At 32.8% G+C, this 17,435-nt stretch overlaps 2 protein-coding genes across 2 annotated transcripts in view; both read left to right on the top strand.

Moving 5' to 3' along the window:
* The first annotated feature begins 649 nt into the window (after positions 1-649).
* Positions 650-8,046, top strand: LOC105318268 (aspartate aminotransferase, mitochondrial). The gene is made up of 11 exons (XM_066078417.1): positions 650-805; positions 3,234-3,390; positions 3,602-3,730; positions 3,990-4,049; positions 4,195-4,268; positions 4,519-4,606; positions 5,487-5,555; positions 5,673-5,859; positions 6,135-6,300; positions 7,082-7,232; positions 7,642-8,046. Exons 1-11 carry the CDS (start codon positions 723-725, stop codon positions 7,762-7,764), a joined length of 1,287 nt encoding a protein of 428 aa, XP_065934489.1. The 5' UTR covers positions 650-722; the 3' UTR covers positions 7,765-8,046.
* A 918-nt stretch (positions 8,047-8,964) lies between these two features.
* Positions 8,965-17,435, top strand: part of LOC105344988 (hepatocyte nuclear factor 4-gamma) — a 31,502-nt gene continuing 23,031 nt past the window's right edge. Inside the window, exon 1 of the mRNA XM_034481803.2 lies at positions 8,965-9,127. Within this exon, the coding sequence (XP_034337694.1) occupies positions 9,097-9,127 (31 nt within the window). The 5' untranslated portion in view covers positions 8,965-9,096. The remainder of the gene's footprint in view (positions 9,128-17,435) is intronic.

Genomic DNA, 17,435 nt, shown 5'->3' with positions numbered 1-17,435 from the left:
GAGTTTTTAGTACCTTGCTGGATTGCTCAGTTGGATATACAATTTGGTCAGCAAGCTGTCACATTAGGTTTAAATCTAGTTCATGTGATTACTCAGGTATAACATCAAGAAAGTGAGTTACATGTATATCTACGAAATATATAATCTTTTCAGATTTTTTTTTAGATGGGGTGTATTTTCTACGTATTTTATCCAACAGCATTAATTTAGTTTGAACTAATTAAGCAGTCTTGACACAAAAATACTCTTAGTGTTGTATGTTTACAGTAAAAAATCATTCTTTTTAATCTTTCACTTGTATACGTTTCCCTTTTGTTTCTTCAAAAATGTCTTGAATAACATCTATGAAAAATATCTTTCAAGTTATGCTGAGCAGATCTAATACTTTAAAATCCAGTGCTGGCCAGAATGAACATTCTTCTCAAAAGACTATGAATATTATTGGAGAGAGTGTTCTAGAGGCTTTCTGTTTGCAATATATGAATGCATTATGGGTTGAATGAAAAATAAGAATCTACTGTACACTTGAGTATAACACAGACCTAGATCCAGACCTGATGTTATACGTTTCTGACCAAACTGAATACCCTAATGAGCAATCAAGCAAACTATTGAAAATTCTACCGGTTACCGGGTATTCTGCATTTCGCTGTAATGTTATTCAAGAACTTAACCAACAATAACGTCGGGATCGAAATCCGTTTTGTAATCGACCTTGAAAAATGGCTGTCAGAAGACTGTGCACCGGTAACCTCAACAAATTTGTGTACAAGAACCTGTCGTCTCCAGCATGCGTCAAATTTGGGTAAATATTTCAGATAAATAAGCTAGTATTTTGATCATTCGACTTGTTGATATTCGTGCACATCATATCTTTATAGGCATAACGTTAATTCACGCGGGGATAGCATGATCGTGATTTCTATAATTTCCATGTTTGAAGTCACAGCGAGAGAATTAGAAGACATATAAGATTTTCAACATCACTGTATTTTCAAATTTTATTCAAATACGGATTTTACAAGTGTAAGAGCAAAAGTTATTGTAGGGCATTCATTGTCCATTAATGCATTTTGCATAATTATGTGATAATGTTAACATTAGAGTTCATAGCTTCGGCCCTTATTTTCGTTCAGCAACGAGGGACCCCTTGAATGAAAGCTCATTAGTTTTTCTCTCCTGCTAAATTTTCGTTGTGTTAAGTCAGATTCGCTTCCTGCATAATGCGTCTCTGATTGAAAAACTCTGAAAATGAAAGTAAAAGTAGGGGAATTCACAGTATAATCAAACAATTCTTTCTCTGAAATGATAATTCAATTTTGACACTTGCTTTTAAAATTGAAAATCCTCTTTTCTCACATGTTCCTAGTATTATGATTTAAACTGTCCCAATAAATGCATATACACTCTGCAAGCATAGGAACTATTTTCCTTAAAAGCACTATACATGTACTTTGTTGTCCTATCAATTCTAAAAATAGTTAGAGGGATATTTGTTTGTTAAATTGGTAAAGATTTACACTTTTGGATATCATCTACTATATGTATATAATTACAAAAAATAATTTTACCGTGACAAGGCTATGCTGAGGTCACAGTAAGAATTTGTCCCATATATTTGCAATATGTAGCAGCCGCAAAGAGGATCAGCTTCACATCGATTTTAAGTCTGTTAAAAATAATCTGCAGGGGAAAAAAAACATTTTTACACATTACAAACTTTTTAAACACACATATGTAGTCAAAGTCCACAAAATATCCATAAATTGAATGTACCAAAGCATTTTGTTAATATGTTTGATGTATACACATCATTAATATAAACCAGGTACGTAGGACATCTCTCATTTTAGCGGTAGACATTCTAATTCTATCTACTATATAATAAATTATATATCATTTAATATTTATTCGTTTGATGAGATATCGGCGCTTCTGATTGGTTGAAAAATTTCTTTGATACCTGCATCAATAAAATTTTTGCCGGATCTACTTTTCTCAACTGTTCTGATCTAACACTATTTATAGAACGGGAATTTCCAAGATAAACACTGTCAACAAAATGTAAAGTTGTGTCTGTTTATTGTCACCAAACAAAATGCAACCTTGTGAATATAAAAACTTGAAAGTTTTAACCCTCAAAAATAAACAAAACACATTATTTGATTCATGATTTCGTCTGCTTGAAATCAATCAAAATTTACAGCAAGGCTGGCTGTTCCTTTTCCAGGAATAGTATAACGAACATATAGGCCTATAAACTTTCAACTGAACTGCTGTTCAAATTTGGTAACGATAATTTTTAAATTTACACAGGTACATGATCGGTCATCAGAATAAGCGTTGTAAAGAAAAGCTATGAGTAATGCATCAACTCCTTAGGCGCATTGCAAGCGGCAGATATACCATTTAAGTACATCACTGGCTATCTAGTTACCACAACGTTTACAAAAGTTGCTTATACATACTATTCTTTGTCGACATATCAGCTATTTTCGTCCACGATCGCCTTTCCTTGGATGGTTATGACAAGTTGCATATTCCAACGATCTCACATGAAAACTAGTTTTATTACGAGTTTTTCTGCACAATGAATAATATCACAAGCTATCGCATGTATTTTCCTTTCATTTTCAATTCAGTCGGTTCAGATTTTAACTCACTATTAGTGTTAAATCCATTAATTCAGCTCAATAGCTCTGCATCAGCTGAAGGCGCCTCCATTTTGAATATTGTTGCTGTTGTTGTTTTGTATTCATACGCGCCGCTTCATTTACATTATTTACATTTTTGATCAATGACACTTCACATTTTTTAATTTGAAAATGTTTTATTAAATGATAAGAAATGAAGATAATAATTTTTCTATTGATCGACGTATCAAAGAAAAAATTGACCGGAAAACTTTTTCATCAATGCGCTACACGCAATTGTTGAAGTTTTCCGATCAATATTTTCTTTGATACGTCGATCAATAGAAAAATTATTATCTTCATTTCTTAAATCTAATCAGCAGAAAATTACTTGATTATGAAAGATAGCTTAGTGCATGATAAATATCAAGTTACCCTGTCTTCCTCCACATCCAAGAAAAGGAAATCTTATTAAATTATTATTTTACATCATCAATCTTAAATCATGCCGAACGATTTCATGAATGATTATTTTGAGTGAAAAGAATATGGTAATATTCTGGATTGCAATACAATGTTCCTTTTTTGTTCTATTCAAAGTTCAACATGGTCCAATGTCGAGATGGGGCCACCAGATGCCATTTTAGGAATTACAGAGGCTTTTAAGAAAGATTCAAGTCCACAAAAAATCAACCTTGGGGTTGGTGCTTACAGAGATGACAATGGGAAGCCATTTGTGCTGGAGTGTGTTAAAAAAGTAAGAAGCAGTTATAGTACTAGATCATATATTAAAAATTTCGTTTGTATGAGGTTGATTTTTTCTAACATTGATTTAAATAATTTAGTTAAGCAAATTTAATAGATATTTTTTGTATGAGGGTGATTTTTTTCTAATATTATAAGGCATTTTCTTTATGATTCAGCTTCGTGACTGTTATGATTTTTGTTGTAATTTTGTTTGTTGACAGGCAGAACAGGCTTTGACTAGTGGAAATCTAGACAAGGAATACGCACCTATTGGTGGTACTCCTGAGTTCTGTTTGGAGTCTGCCAAGTTGGCGTTTGGTGACAACAGTCCAGTGATTAAAGATGGTAGAGTAAGTGTTATTTGAATAATTCTAAACCGGAGTAGTTCAAATGCATTTTATAAATAGTTACAAAGGAGTAAATTTGGATTATAGTATACACATAAATTTCACTGAAATGAGGGTCTTTGCATTCAAAACATGTGACACAAGGAAACCTGTACATGTATTATGTCTGTGTTTACTTAGTGTGAATGTACATAATTTATCTATCTTGATCAATTAATCAATTACTGTGATTTATAATCAGTTGATTCTGTCTATGTTACAGAATATGACAGTACAGGGTATATCAGGTACCGGGGCACTTCGACTAGGAGCAGCATTTTTTGTAAGTAGAAATTTATTAGTACTGGTATTTGAAGTTGTATTAGACTGACTTGCACTTTAAATTTAAGGTAAAGACCTCAAATTGTTGGAAAGATTTCTCGAAACATTTATTCATACAAATATATATCCACATTTTTTTATTTTAGTCTAAATTTTACTCAAAAGGCAAAGATTTTTGGATTCCAACTCCTTCATGGGGAAACCATACTCCTATATTCAAGTAAGTTAGGTTTTTTAAGCAAAAAAAAAACCTTACATTGACTTAGGCTTATAAAGAAATAAAATAAGCACAAATGTCCTTCTTATATTAAGTAGATAGTAAGACCATTATTCTCATAAAGTTGTAGTTAAAAATTTATCTCATTTAATAGAATAACACACTTCTCTGTACATGTATTAGGAGTGTTTTTGCAGAAAAATGGGACAGTCTTAACAGGTAATGCCATTGTGCATTTTTACTTGAATTTCAGACATGCTGGCCTGGATGTGAAGTCCTACAGATACTATGACCCCAACACTTGTGGATTTGATTTCAATGGTGCTATGGAGGATATTGCAGTATGTAAAGGTTTTGGGGAAAGATGTGAAAATTATTATAGTGGAACTTCAGTGTTTAAATATTTTCATTAATGTATGTCTTATAGGAAATACTGTTGAGTCACAACCTTGAAGGTCTAGCTTTGATAGGTAAAAGAATTGAAAAAAGAAATAGACAAAAGTAGCACTGGTTAGAGTATTGAATGAACAATATTTTTGACTACTTCCTTTTGTTAAATTTAATGAAACATGGAAGTGAAATCATTTACATTTTGACATTTCAGGGTTAAGGGCTCTTGTTTTGGTGGAAAAACAAATAATTGAAAAATTGACCACTGTCAGATCATGTAATTATATAAACTCACTATAGTACATACTTGTAGTATTTATTATTGTAATTGAGTATTTTATAACAAAATCATATATCACAAAATTTTTGATGAAATTGTCCTACTTATTATCCTAAATTTATACCTGTATTCATATGCCAGCATATTACAGTGTATGTGTCAACAACAGCATCTCTTTGTAGGAAAATTTGCAGATATATTTCTACTCTATTTGAATTTAATATAAATTTTTAGTGAATGTCTTTCATTTCACCTCCTGATGTACCAATGTACCAGTAAACAATATTGATATAGTTAATTGAAATTTGATTTAATATTTTCATTGACTTTTATGATTAATTCAATGTCTTCATAAAGTTCATGATGACATATATTCTTTGAATGAGAACATAGTACCAGTAGCCTTAGCATTTTTTTTTAAATTTCTGTATAAACAGCTTTCAGAATTCCTTCTGAAAATAATGAAACATGTCCATGATTCAAGATATACATGTGAACAAGTTTTATTCATATATTTATATTCTCAGTCATCAGCATTATCTTTTCAACAGAAAATCCCTGAGGGCAATGTGATAGTCTTGCATGCCTGTGCTCACAATCCCACAGGAGTGGATCCAAAGGTTTGAAGAACAAAATAAACAATTTGTTAAGTTTTTGTATAAATGCATGAACATAAAAACAACAATAAAAAGTATGTAGTTCAGTGCAGTTTTGCATTTGGAAACTTGATATTTCAGCCAGAACAATGGAAGGAGATGAGTGCTCTAATCAAGAATAAGAAGCTGTTTCCTTTCTTTGACATGGCATACCAAGGCTTTGCCAGTGGAGACACAGTCAAAGATGCCTTTGCTCTCAGACGCTTCATTGAGGATGGACATGAGGTTGCCCTTGCTCAGTCGTACGCAAAGAACATGGGGTTATATGGTAATCTACTGAACATTCTTAACATTATAGGTTATAAAGCTTCTTGAGTAGTGTTCAAAGTTTCAAGACATCGTTAAAGATAAAGTTCCTGTAGTAAAATAAGTTTTTATTTATTTCTATTCTTCCATTGCAAATGTTGAGTGGAAGAGTTCAAGTTCTGAAATTAGTGCATTGTATATACATTTGAATTGCAAAAAAAACTCAGAGAATTTATTGTACAGTTGTGGACGGAGGACAACTGTAAAATTAATTTTTTGTGATTCTTTTGGTTTCAGGTGAGAGAGCAGGTGCTTTCACCATTGTGTGTGGATCTAAGGAAGAGGCAGACAGAAACATGTCCCAGATGAAGATCATCATCAGGGGGATGTACTCCAGCCCCCCGATCCACGGCGCCAGGATCGTCACCAAGGTCCTCACCACCCCAGAACTCAAAAACTTATGGTAGGCAGACCAACATTTGATATTTGCGTTCCTCGGGTTAAAAGTTTACAGTTATTTCTTCAATTCTTTGGGGTCCCTGTATAAAATGAGATGATAAGGCTACCACATGATAAGTTGGTGTGATTCAATGACAGATGTATAAAAGATAATGTGATTTTGAATTTTTACTTTTATTGTGTGAAAATTTAGGATATTATTTTTTAGTTTTAAACATTATTGTGCCTAGAGAGTTTATACATTAACATTGTGTATCTACTCATGTTGTTATGCATATTGAAAGTATTGTTGGAGTGTTTTGATAGGATGCAAATAACATAAGGACCACGGCTTGAATCTTAATATTAAAGAAGTTAAAAAGTCTTAAGATTGTATCAGTAAAGTCAGCTCTCCATGTTTCCTATGCCCCTCTTATGGTGGCAATATGAGAGTGCCACTAAACTGTCTAAAAACATTTGATGTTTAAAAAAAAAATACAGGTTTTTTTAAAGGTACAGAGGATATAAAGAGAAAAATGATAGTTACACTGCCAAAGGGAGATAACTTATAAGAATGTTAAAGTCGTGATTTAGCTAGCTCAAAACAATTTCAATTTTTAAATTTTTTGCTCAGATTTTAGATCTTTATGATGAGATACATATAAACTTTTAACTTGCAAAGATAAGATTACCGGTACCCACGGGAACGGCAAAGATATACTCAACATTACAAATTGTGTTAAAACCACCTGGTAACTGATGCAGTAATAACAGTTTATAGCGGAAAACTTTTGATTTATTTTAAGGTTGGGAGAAGTGAAAGGAATGGCTGACAGAATCATCACTATGAGAGAGAAACTGGTGGCCGGTCTGGCTAAAGAAGGATCCAGTCGTAACTGGCAACACATCATTGACCAGATCGGCATGTTCTGCTTCACAGGACTCAAGCCTGACCAGGTCTGTCCAGGCTTCAAGCATTTAATCTTACTTTGAATTTGTTATGGGTTTTTTGGGGGGTTTTTTTAACAAAAAAAATCAAATTTAAAAAAAAAGAAATCAAATCACATTTAATGCATAGTTTTCAGACCACTGAATCTCAAAGGAAATTTCCAATTAATTAAGACAAAATATGGTACATAAATACAGTTGAACCTCAGTAACTTGACTAACACTTTTATCTCAAATAATAACAATATAAATGGGACAATTAATCAAAAGTTATGTCCCATGTTATGTATATGGTGTCAATCTCTATGTTGAATTTTGGGATATGTTCAGTTTGAGATAGCCTTTATCATATGATTTTTCATTTCACCTTCAAAAGAATATTATGATACCATTATTAATTCAATATTTTTTTAAACAGGTTGAAAGACTCACAAAGGATTTCTCCATTTACCTGACAAAGGACGGCAGGATTTCAGTGGCTGGTGTGTCCTCCAGCAATGTCGATTATTTAGCCAAGGCGATGCATGAGGTTTCAAAGTAAACAGGACCTCCAGTGACCAAAAAAATCGAACACTTCGTACACATTACGCAGAACAGAGTGAATACAGCGTAGCAAAAGTTGGCTCGTTTAAAGGGCCAGTTTTTGACCGACATGTTGAGAGTTTTGTATTTTTTTAATCCGAGATCTGATGAAAAATAAGTGCTATAAAACATTAAATTGTTACCTGACTTGAGATGTGGTTTTTCTCCATTGTTTGGTCATTTGCTAGTGTACTGGTACACTAAAACTTTTGTTTTAATAAAAAAAAATTATGAAACTAAACGTTTTATTGTTCACTTTTTTCTGTTATCAGCTGTATATATCAAACTTTTTATTTATTTTATGTGTTGTAAGTTATTTAGTCTAGCTATTACCGGTATGTACAGAATCCATAATGTGAGGTGGTGATTGTATAATTTGAGATTTCATGAGAGTAATTAATAGGATGGGAGAAATAATGATGGACCAGACTGGGATTTAAATTGGGGGGGGGGGGGGGGGGCTCCCTAAATTCTCTTATCAAATGCTCTACCAACTGAGCTATCTGGTGCTAGTAATAGTATTGGCCTGGTCTTCCTCAGTCTGATAAAAATCATTCCCCTTCTACAGTCATCAGGAAGGGGGATGGGCTGACAATTGTGGAGAAGGGGGATGAGTGCACCGTCGCATCTCTAAATGTAACATTCTAATCCTAGAAAAGAAATCTTGCTGATATTAGATGGTGAATAGTGCAGTGGCAGTAGGTTTTAGCCTATATAGCTCATGTGTAGAGAACCAGGACATCGTTTTTATTCATGTTCAAATTCTGTCATTTACATATTTTAAAAATTTCTATCAATATGAAGTGGATAATCTGGCTGGAAATTCTTTTTCTCTTGAAAGTTTGCTTTTATCAAAGTTCTTGAGAAACGTAGACAGTAATTATGTGATGCTTTGGATGGAATGTCAGTTTTTTGATTCAGATTACATGCATGTAAGTCACAAAAGTAAGTTACACATGACCTTGACCTTCAAACTGATTTTCAAGTTTCTTTTTTTTTAAGTATTTTTTTAAAAAATATTTTTAATAGATAAATATAGTTTTAAATGGTTAATTTTTTCTAATACTGATGTGCAACTCGTAATCCGAAAAGAATCCGGAATTCCTATGTTTACTTGTAAATATTTCGTATTTAGACGCTTCTGCCATATGACAGACCACGTGATTAACTATGGAGGCCCCTGAAAAGTAACTTCAAGTTTGTCTTTCCATAAATAGGACATCGGTTTTGGAGTTTGGACCCAGGGTTTCCTTATGCTACGAAGATAAAAATCGGCGTTTCAAAGTCCAGCATGAGTGACAGTTCCTCATCAAATGGGGAAGGTAGGATTATAGAGGAAGTAAACAATAATAAATAAGTTAACTTATCATGGAAACGGTCCTGCTCATCTATCAGCGCTAGCCACGCTTAATAGTTACTATATCGGAAATAAAATCATTGATAAAAGAAAGGTCGTAAAAAGACACATTATGACACGTAGTCATTTTTATAGTGCTTATGAAAAAGAAGTTGACCACATGTTTATGATCGTTTCCATTTCACCTGGCCTGACCTATGCCTGTTTATCTCTTCACGGTCTATTTGTTACTCACCTGAAGGGGGTGACATTTTCACAGCGTGAAAACTTATATGATAAAAGAACTTGTGAAGAATCTGTTTTGTGGATTGTCATAAAGCCAAAAGCATATTTTAAATGCACTTCAGACTTACATTATACAAAAATGCTAAACTGAAGCCTATTATCACCAATCTTCATATATATACCCTTTGGTTATGTCATGTAGTGAAAAAAAAATATGCATCAGAATTATAGATAATTTGTCATAATAAAGAAAAAAACCTCATTTTAAAGATGGCTGAGAACAGGGTCATTAACAATTATAGTAATAGCTAAGACTCATTCCAGCTCAGATGCACAGTTGTCTCCTGTATTTGTACTGAATTCAAGACAGTATGTGTGTCCTAACAAACTCACTTCTACAGAGTTTACTCCATAATGTTTTATTCATGAGTTGATGATTTAATTTGAATTAGTTATTTATTTGTTGTGTAGAAAAAAATGTGTAATTAAGTATTTTTATCATTAATATTTCATTAGTATGGTAGTTCACTGACCTTGGATGACAAATTGGGAAGATTTTAGGGGATCTTGAATTTAAACAGACTTCAATTCAATTTCTTTATTGCAAAGACATACGTCTTATAGCACTTACATGTATAAATGTGAACAATACATGAATAAATAATAATAATAATGGACGGTCAGTCCTTACAAATCTATAGAATAATTTGTATTTGGAGAATGAAATAACACATATATTATATATATATTGATAGTAATAACAATTGAAATCAGCAAATGACACTTGATATAGTCAAACCATTCTGAGTGTGAGGGCTTTGTAAATGAATTTTCCTAAATTACACAATTCTTTAATATTGTTAACACTTAATAACTGTATTAATTTGTACATGGATGGTTTACACCAGTAATACTTTTTTATGAGCTTTGATCGTAATGCTAAGTACATTGGACATACAAGTATAAAATGATATTCGTCTTCAATGTCTGTTATACAAGTTTTACAAAATCTTTTGTCTCTTGGTATATTTTTATGTCGACCTGTTTCAATAAGCAGATTATGTGAGGACAACCTCATTTTGGAAATACATTTTTTATACAACCTTGGTATTGATTTTTCTAAATAGTATTGTAAGCAAAAATTATCAACTAAGTGCTTGTAAATAAAACATTTTGTTTCTATTTGCATCTTGCCATGCAGCGTTTGAATAAAGTTGTCTTTAAGTCTTTTCTGAATAATTGGTAAACAAATACGACTGTTTAAATTATTTTGACCATTCCACATGTAGCCAAGTCCCAGACTTAAATACATCCGTTTACTCCTTAATCCTCTTGTTGTTAAAATGTAGAGGGGCTGTATGCTGATCTGAGCCCCCCCCCCCCCCCCCTTGTCTGTCCATCTGTCTGAAATTTTATTATGCTCCAAATCTTGCCAGCTGTTATAAAGTGAATCATTACAATCAGTTGACTTTCTGCATTGAAGAACAATAAGAGATAAAGTAAATGCCCCACCCCTTCCATACACACAGGGATAATTTATCTGAAGGGACATTTTTTTCAGTTAATAATGTTTAATGAGGTTGACCACACATTAATTTGTTTACTCATAAAAATCTTTTATGTAAAGTACTAAGAATCATAGTTATATTTAGTAAAATAAAAAGCATTCATAAAAAACATCATGAATGTTTTTAATAGAAGAGTTGCTACCCTTTACTCATGAATCTATATTTAGAACTTTTAAATAAGTTGCAGAAAATGTTGATCGGATGAAAATAATTAATCCAGATATGTATACAACATATTAGATAGAAAATAAGACCAAAAAAACTCATGGAATGAATAAAATCACAATGGACATAAATTCTACATAAGTGCGTGAATCTATTGCAGTAAATCTTGAATAGTTTGATAACAAGGAGAGATAGAGGGAGGATATATGGCACAGCTCGGTGACTTGATTTTGAAAAATCAATACTTGCCATATGACTCTTATCTATGAATACAACAGTTCAAGTTGTTATTAAAAGTAATCGGCACTTTGGTTATGATTTTTCTTAGAATAATATGTATACCAGGTAGATACAACTATTGAATTTATTGATTTAATTTGTTAAAAGTTTATACCTTTAAATAAACATGTAGGTAGGTCAATGCTCAGTTTAAGGACATAAGAGCTATTCATCAATTTTAGATATTAATTTCCATGAAACTTTATTTTTCATTTATGTTTGCAGTGCCAAAAATTCAGGGTACATTACCTGGCTATTTTTGGAGTTAGAATATTGAAAATTTTACTTCGATAATTATGCAAAATGCAATTGGATGCTGACAAATAGCATAAAGCTTTTATTGAAATTATAAATCTAAATAAAAAAGTGTAATATGAAATAAAACATGTTTATAGAATGTACACATTGTGGTGATGGGAAAAAAAAATGAAAGATAGGTCATGTCTGACCTTAATTGGAAAACAGTAACGATCTTTGGAATTTGGGAATTACCAGTGCTATTATAATTTAAACCCTAAATCATTCTCAGAAATAAAGTATGCTAAGTTCAAGGAGCTCTCTGAAAATCTTGTAATGTGAATTTATAACACTTTATGCATCAGCAAATTAAAGTTCAACAACTAATGACTGTGTGTTAATTAGTGAACTATTACTGTAAAAATAATCCTGCATCCACTGAACCAAAGTTCTAAGTGTTCACCCAATATAATGCATTGATTATATAAAAGAAACACATTTGTTTGCCTTGCTGCTGGAGTGGCTGATTTCTAACTTTAGTGGTTAAGAGAACAATGCAGTGATCTTGACCTCAGTTTGCGACCCAAGACCTTGACCTTTGCTGGATATCCGGAACACTTCCAGTTTGGTTAAGTTTACCCCCAGAGCTTTCAGATTGCTATTGGTTATAGATTAAAATGACGATGCACATATCACATTGAAAAATTATGTTAAAAAAAATACTTTTTACATGGATTTAAAACAATATCAAGACATCTTAATGAACAGTAGATTTAAAGTGAGTACAACCTGTCATAAGAAAAACTTGTTAATTAACATTACAATGGCTCTGATTCTTGCCTTAATGGTCATTCTGCACTTTTTAATAAGTGCTTTTAATTTGAGACTATAAGTATTGCTAAAGAGTAATGTTAATTGCAATACTGGTAAGTTGTCATTGATGTGATCAGAAGCAATATTTGCTGAAAAAGCACAGATTTTTCCTCACGGGTTATTGAGTTCAATCAGTGTTGTTTTATTTCTTTCTGTACTATTGTTGAGAAGACACATCTGTTATGAAATGTTAAAAATTTCATACTATTTTATTTCATCATTTTCAAATTATTCTTTTTATCAAAGTAAACACATAGAAGATTTCTTAACTTTAAATGAAGTCATTGTTCTGTATTCTCAGTGTAATTCTACTGAATTTGTGAATCGCTAACTACATTTATTAGTTTCATTTATTAATTAGGGCCCGACTCTGCTAATCAGTCTGTCTGTCCATCCATTTGTTTGTCCGTCCGAGATCAGTGGTCCAGAGCATATCGTCTCTCCCCTTGGCACAATCTGGCTTATAATTTATGCACAGAGTATCTCTGGGTAAAGGGTGTACAGTGACCTTGAACTAAGTTTCCAGGTCTAAGATTAAGATTAAGCAGAATTATATGAAGAATCCTGGTCCATTCTGGCTCATACTCCACCTACAGAGTGGTGTAGTACAAAGGATGTGCAGTGACTTTGAATGACATTTGTAGGTCAAGAATCAATGTCATATCAGACCACACAATTTTTTTTCAGAGCATATTTACTCTCCCCTCCCTATCTGGCTTATAACTTAGATAAATATATAGGGATAAAGTGTGTGCAGTGACCTTTAACCAGATTAATCTAAGAATGCCTGTAGGTATGGGGAAATGAACATGAGTTAAAGTTCTGAAAATTTTCAAAGTCATAAGTCAAGGTCAAAGCAAAATCCTCTGAAATGCTTTTCATCCTAATGTCCATTATTAAATGAGGCCCTTTGAGACGATGACAATCTGAATGATGTTTAGTTTGTTTGATATTGTCATTATTGTGGTTAGATATATTGTGAGCTAAATAATTATTTGTAATTAGAACCATTTTAACAAGGCCTTGGACTTTCCGTAGGACATAGCTATCATTTCTTGCATCAAAACTTGTTAAAAATGACACTGGATTCAAGTGAAATATGCACCGATTGCGTAGTCTTAGCTCAAAAGCCAGACAAATCGTGTTGATTTCAATGAGCTTTCACTGAGTGGCAGTGATTAAATAGACAGGCATACGTCACATTGCTGTTTGACACAACTACCCAAAATCCAAGCTCCTGTTATAATGGTTCTAGTTATAAATAGGTACAGTATCGGTTTCTGTAAGCGGGTTCCCATTTCAGCTGAGTGGACTGAGACAATGTAGATAAAGTGACTTGTCTAATTACTAATGAGACAAGTCACTTTATCTACATTGTCTCAGTCCACTCAGCTGAAATGGGAACCTGCTTACAGAAACCAAAACAGTTAATAGGCACAACACACAACATCAAGTGTCCAAAGGGGGGTTTGAACCAGCAACCTTTGAGTTACTGTCTTAAAACCTATAACCACTGAGTCATGTGCTCTATACAAGGTATGAAATCAAAGTGGCATGCAAGAAAGTAGGTCAGTTTTCAGGAGTATTGCAATTATAACTTTACATGTGTGTTTTAAATTGTGCATTGCATCTGTGGCATATTTTATAAGGCAGAATTTTATTTATAAGTCACTGTGTCAAAAGTTGACATGGCAGGATTCATGTGTCAGCTGACCAGTTTCAATGCATTACACTCTCCAAAAGTCAATTTGTGTAGTCTGCTAGGATAAAGACTTTATTTTAACATTTTATGTAACAAGTCTGATTTATAGACACCAATCTGTGCTAATCCTACTTATTGATAGGCTGGTATAGGGTATTAGACAATCAGTGGATTAAAAACACATAGGTTTTGAAGATAATCATGAACTTTCCAGCTAAACAAAAGAAAAAGAAAACCTATTATATCTTTATAAGAATGATCTTCTGCAAGTAATAAATAATACATATAGCATTACATGTATTAATTAACCGACTTTATTTTTCAACAAAAGTATTGAGGTTACAAATTTTAGCCTGGCAATTGGGTTCACTTCTTGAGAAGTTCATATTGTAATGTCCTTGGACTAACTCTAATAAATATTCAGCTTCTGCAAAACAAAATCTTTTGATATGATTAAAATTGTCAAGGTTACACAACAGTACTAGCTGGTACTGATGTAATTCCCCTTAATGTTCACGTCAAAACATGGATGAGGCAAAATAATTCCCGAGTAGGCAATTTGGATCACTTCTTAAGAAGTTTATATTGTAAGATCCTTGGACTTACTCTAAGAAAAATTCAACTTAATCAAAACAAAATAAAAATTGTCAAGGTTACACAACATTACTGGGGTATTCCCCCTAAGGTTCACGTCAAAACGATGGCTGAGGCCAAATAATTGCTGATGTCCCCTATGAAATTGGGCCTTTCCACCCAGACTGGGCTGATTTTTTTAATGAGACAAAGAACAATTAAGATGTGTTACAGTTTGATTTTTAAGCACTTGTACTTTAACTTTGACCTTAGCAAATGCGCTTGCCTTGCTAAATTGTTTGGTGTTTTTTGCTACTAAAATGATAATGTTCTTTGAAACTATTTCCAAAAGTTTATTTTGAATTTTATGTATACATATTAAGTTATTACTGGAATACCTGATGTATGGCGAATTTTAATACAATTACATACAGGGTTATTTTGGCCCCCCTTTTTTTTTGCCCTTATACACTCACAAACATCTCAGACAATTTCCACAGTTTTAAATTCGCGGGATATGCTTAGAAAAAAATAATCTTACTATTTAGCACAGTTTTTTTAACAATTGCACACTGACTGCTAGAGCAAAAGGGGGGGGGGGGATAAAACGATGAATTTTTACCTGTTCACCTAAAGTATCAGTGTACTTTGCAGGAAATCAAAGATCCTTGGACTCTTTTCGTTCATTTTTTAGTGTCTGAGAGCGCAGGCCATTTTCTGTGACGCTATAGTTACCATATACTACTACCGTACTTTACCTACTTTTTACGACATTGTTTCAAGTGCCTGACTTCCGAAACACTAGAATTCAGTCTTTGAATTAATATTTACAAGTTAATACATATATCTGGTACTTTAAAAATGTTTTAATTGTATTTTGGATTGAATAGTAATATCTTTGAAGTCTTTGTATTAAGATGCTCCTTGTTCAAACGTTTAGTATGCATGACGTCATTACAAAAATAAAGTTCAGGATATATGTTACTGACGTTAATGAACTAGTCTGGTAGTAAAAGTAATACCAGTAATCATCAATTTATGCAAGTTCTTGTAAAAAAATAATCTGATAACTAAAGCTGGTGTTGGAGGATTCCTATTTTTCAGTTGTACTGCTTTAAAGCTACTCTACACTAAAAGCCTGTTGGGCAGCATGCAGAGAAAGTGCTTGCAAGCATTAGAGCATGTTATAGCGAAAGTAATTTTGGCAAACAGAACATTAGTATTTCAGGGATAGGCAATTCGGACACTTGAAATATTAGCAAAATAGCTGCGGGTGTTGCTGCATGGGTTCCCATTTCTAATTGTCTTAACTCTAATGCTTGTTTAACATATGTAGAATAAGTGTTTAATAAGGATATAGGCACTAATCCTGCAACCAAACACCAATTCACCGAACCAGAATATTAGTGTTATAAAAATTGACAATTCACCCAACCAGAATATTATAAGTGTTATAGGGATTGCCAGATCACCCAACCAAAATGTTAGTGTTATAGGAATAGCCAATTCGCTTAAACAGAATAAAGGTGTTACATGTATAGGGATTGCCAATTACCCAACCTAAACATGAGTGTTATAGGGATAGCTAATTCACCCAATCAAAATATCATAAGTGTTGTAGGGACAGGCACTTCGCCCAACCAAAATGTTGGTGTTATAGAAATGTTAGTGTTATAGGTATAGCCAATTCTTTTAACCAGAATGATAGTGATATAGGGATTCCCAATTCACCCAACCTAAACACAAGTGTTATAGGGATAGCTGATTCACCCAATCAAAATATTAGTGTTATAGGTATTGCTAATTCACCCAACCAATGTTAGTGTTAAAAGGTACATTGTATAGCCAGTTCACCCGGCAACCAGAAAGTGTTATAGGGAAAGCGATTTACCTAACCAAAAAATTAGTACTAGTCTTATATGGAAAGCCGATTACCTAAAGAGAATACAATCTGTTATTGGTTTGGCCAGTTCACCAAACGAAAATGTTTAACTTGGTGTTATACATGTAGGTATAGGGAAATCCCAAATGTCTCAATAATGAATTAGCTGGGGACAGCTCTGTAGACCTTAATTTGGATGTTACCAGACACTAGCTTTGACTAGAAGGGTTGCTTGTACAGGTGCTCTCACTACTGAGAAAGTGACAATTATCTATGTTTATTAAAAAATTGAGGACTTGTTATTCAAAATGATTGTAACATCTATCAAATTTAACATGTAGTTGATAATTTTTGTGAAGTATGTTGAATTTCAATAAATTTATATTAACATCCTGAAATTATTTAAAGATACTAGTAATTCAAAAGCATTTATTCCGTATAAATTATATATAAGCTTCCCGATTCTGTATGTGCATGTTGTTAATTAGTTATTTCCTTTTAATTACTAAGGGTCATAAGCTCTCTATTCATACAGATGTAAAATATTTTCTGTGATTTGTATATTAGTGTATATTATAAAAAAAAAACCACATCTCCAAATTTTTTTTTGCGAGTGGGGGGGGGGGGGGTGTGACCTAACAGTTTTCTAAATTCTTTAAGGTATTTAGAATTTCTGTTGACAATTCAATCACAATTTTATTAAAGAATATTTTATTGCATGAAAACAAACAACACGGTCATGAAAATACATGTATGATTAAAGGAACTA

This window comes from Magallana gigas, chromosome 3 (assembly GCF_963853765.1).
Source record: "Magallana gigas chromosome 3, xbMagGiga1.1, whole genome shotgun sequence".
NCBI classification, from domain to species: domain Eukaryota; kingdom Metazoa; phylum Mollusca; class Bivalvia; order Ostreida; family Ostreidae; genus Magallana; species Magallana gigas.
This window is presented reverse-complemented; position numbering and strand designations above follow the sequence as displayed.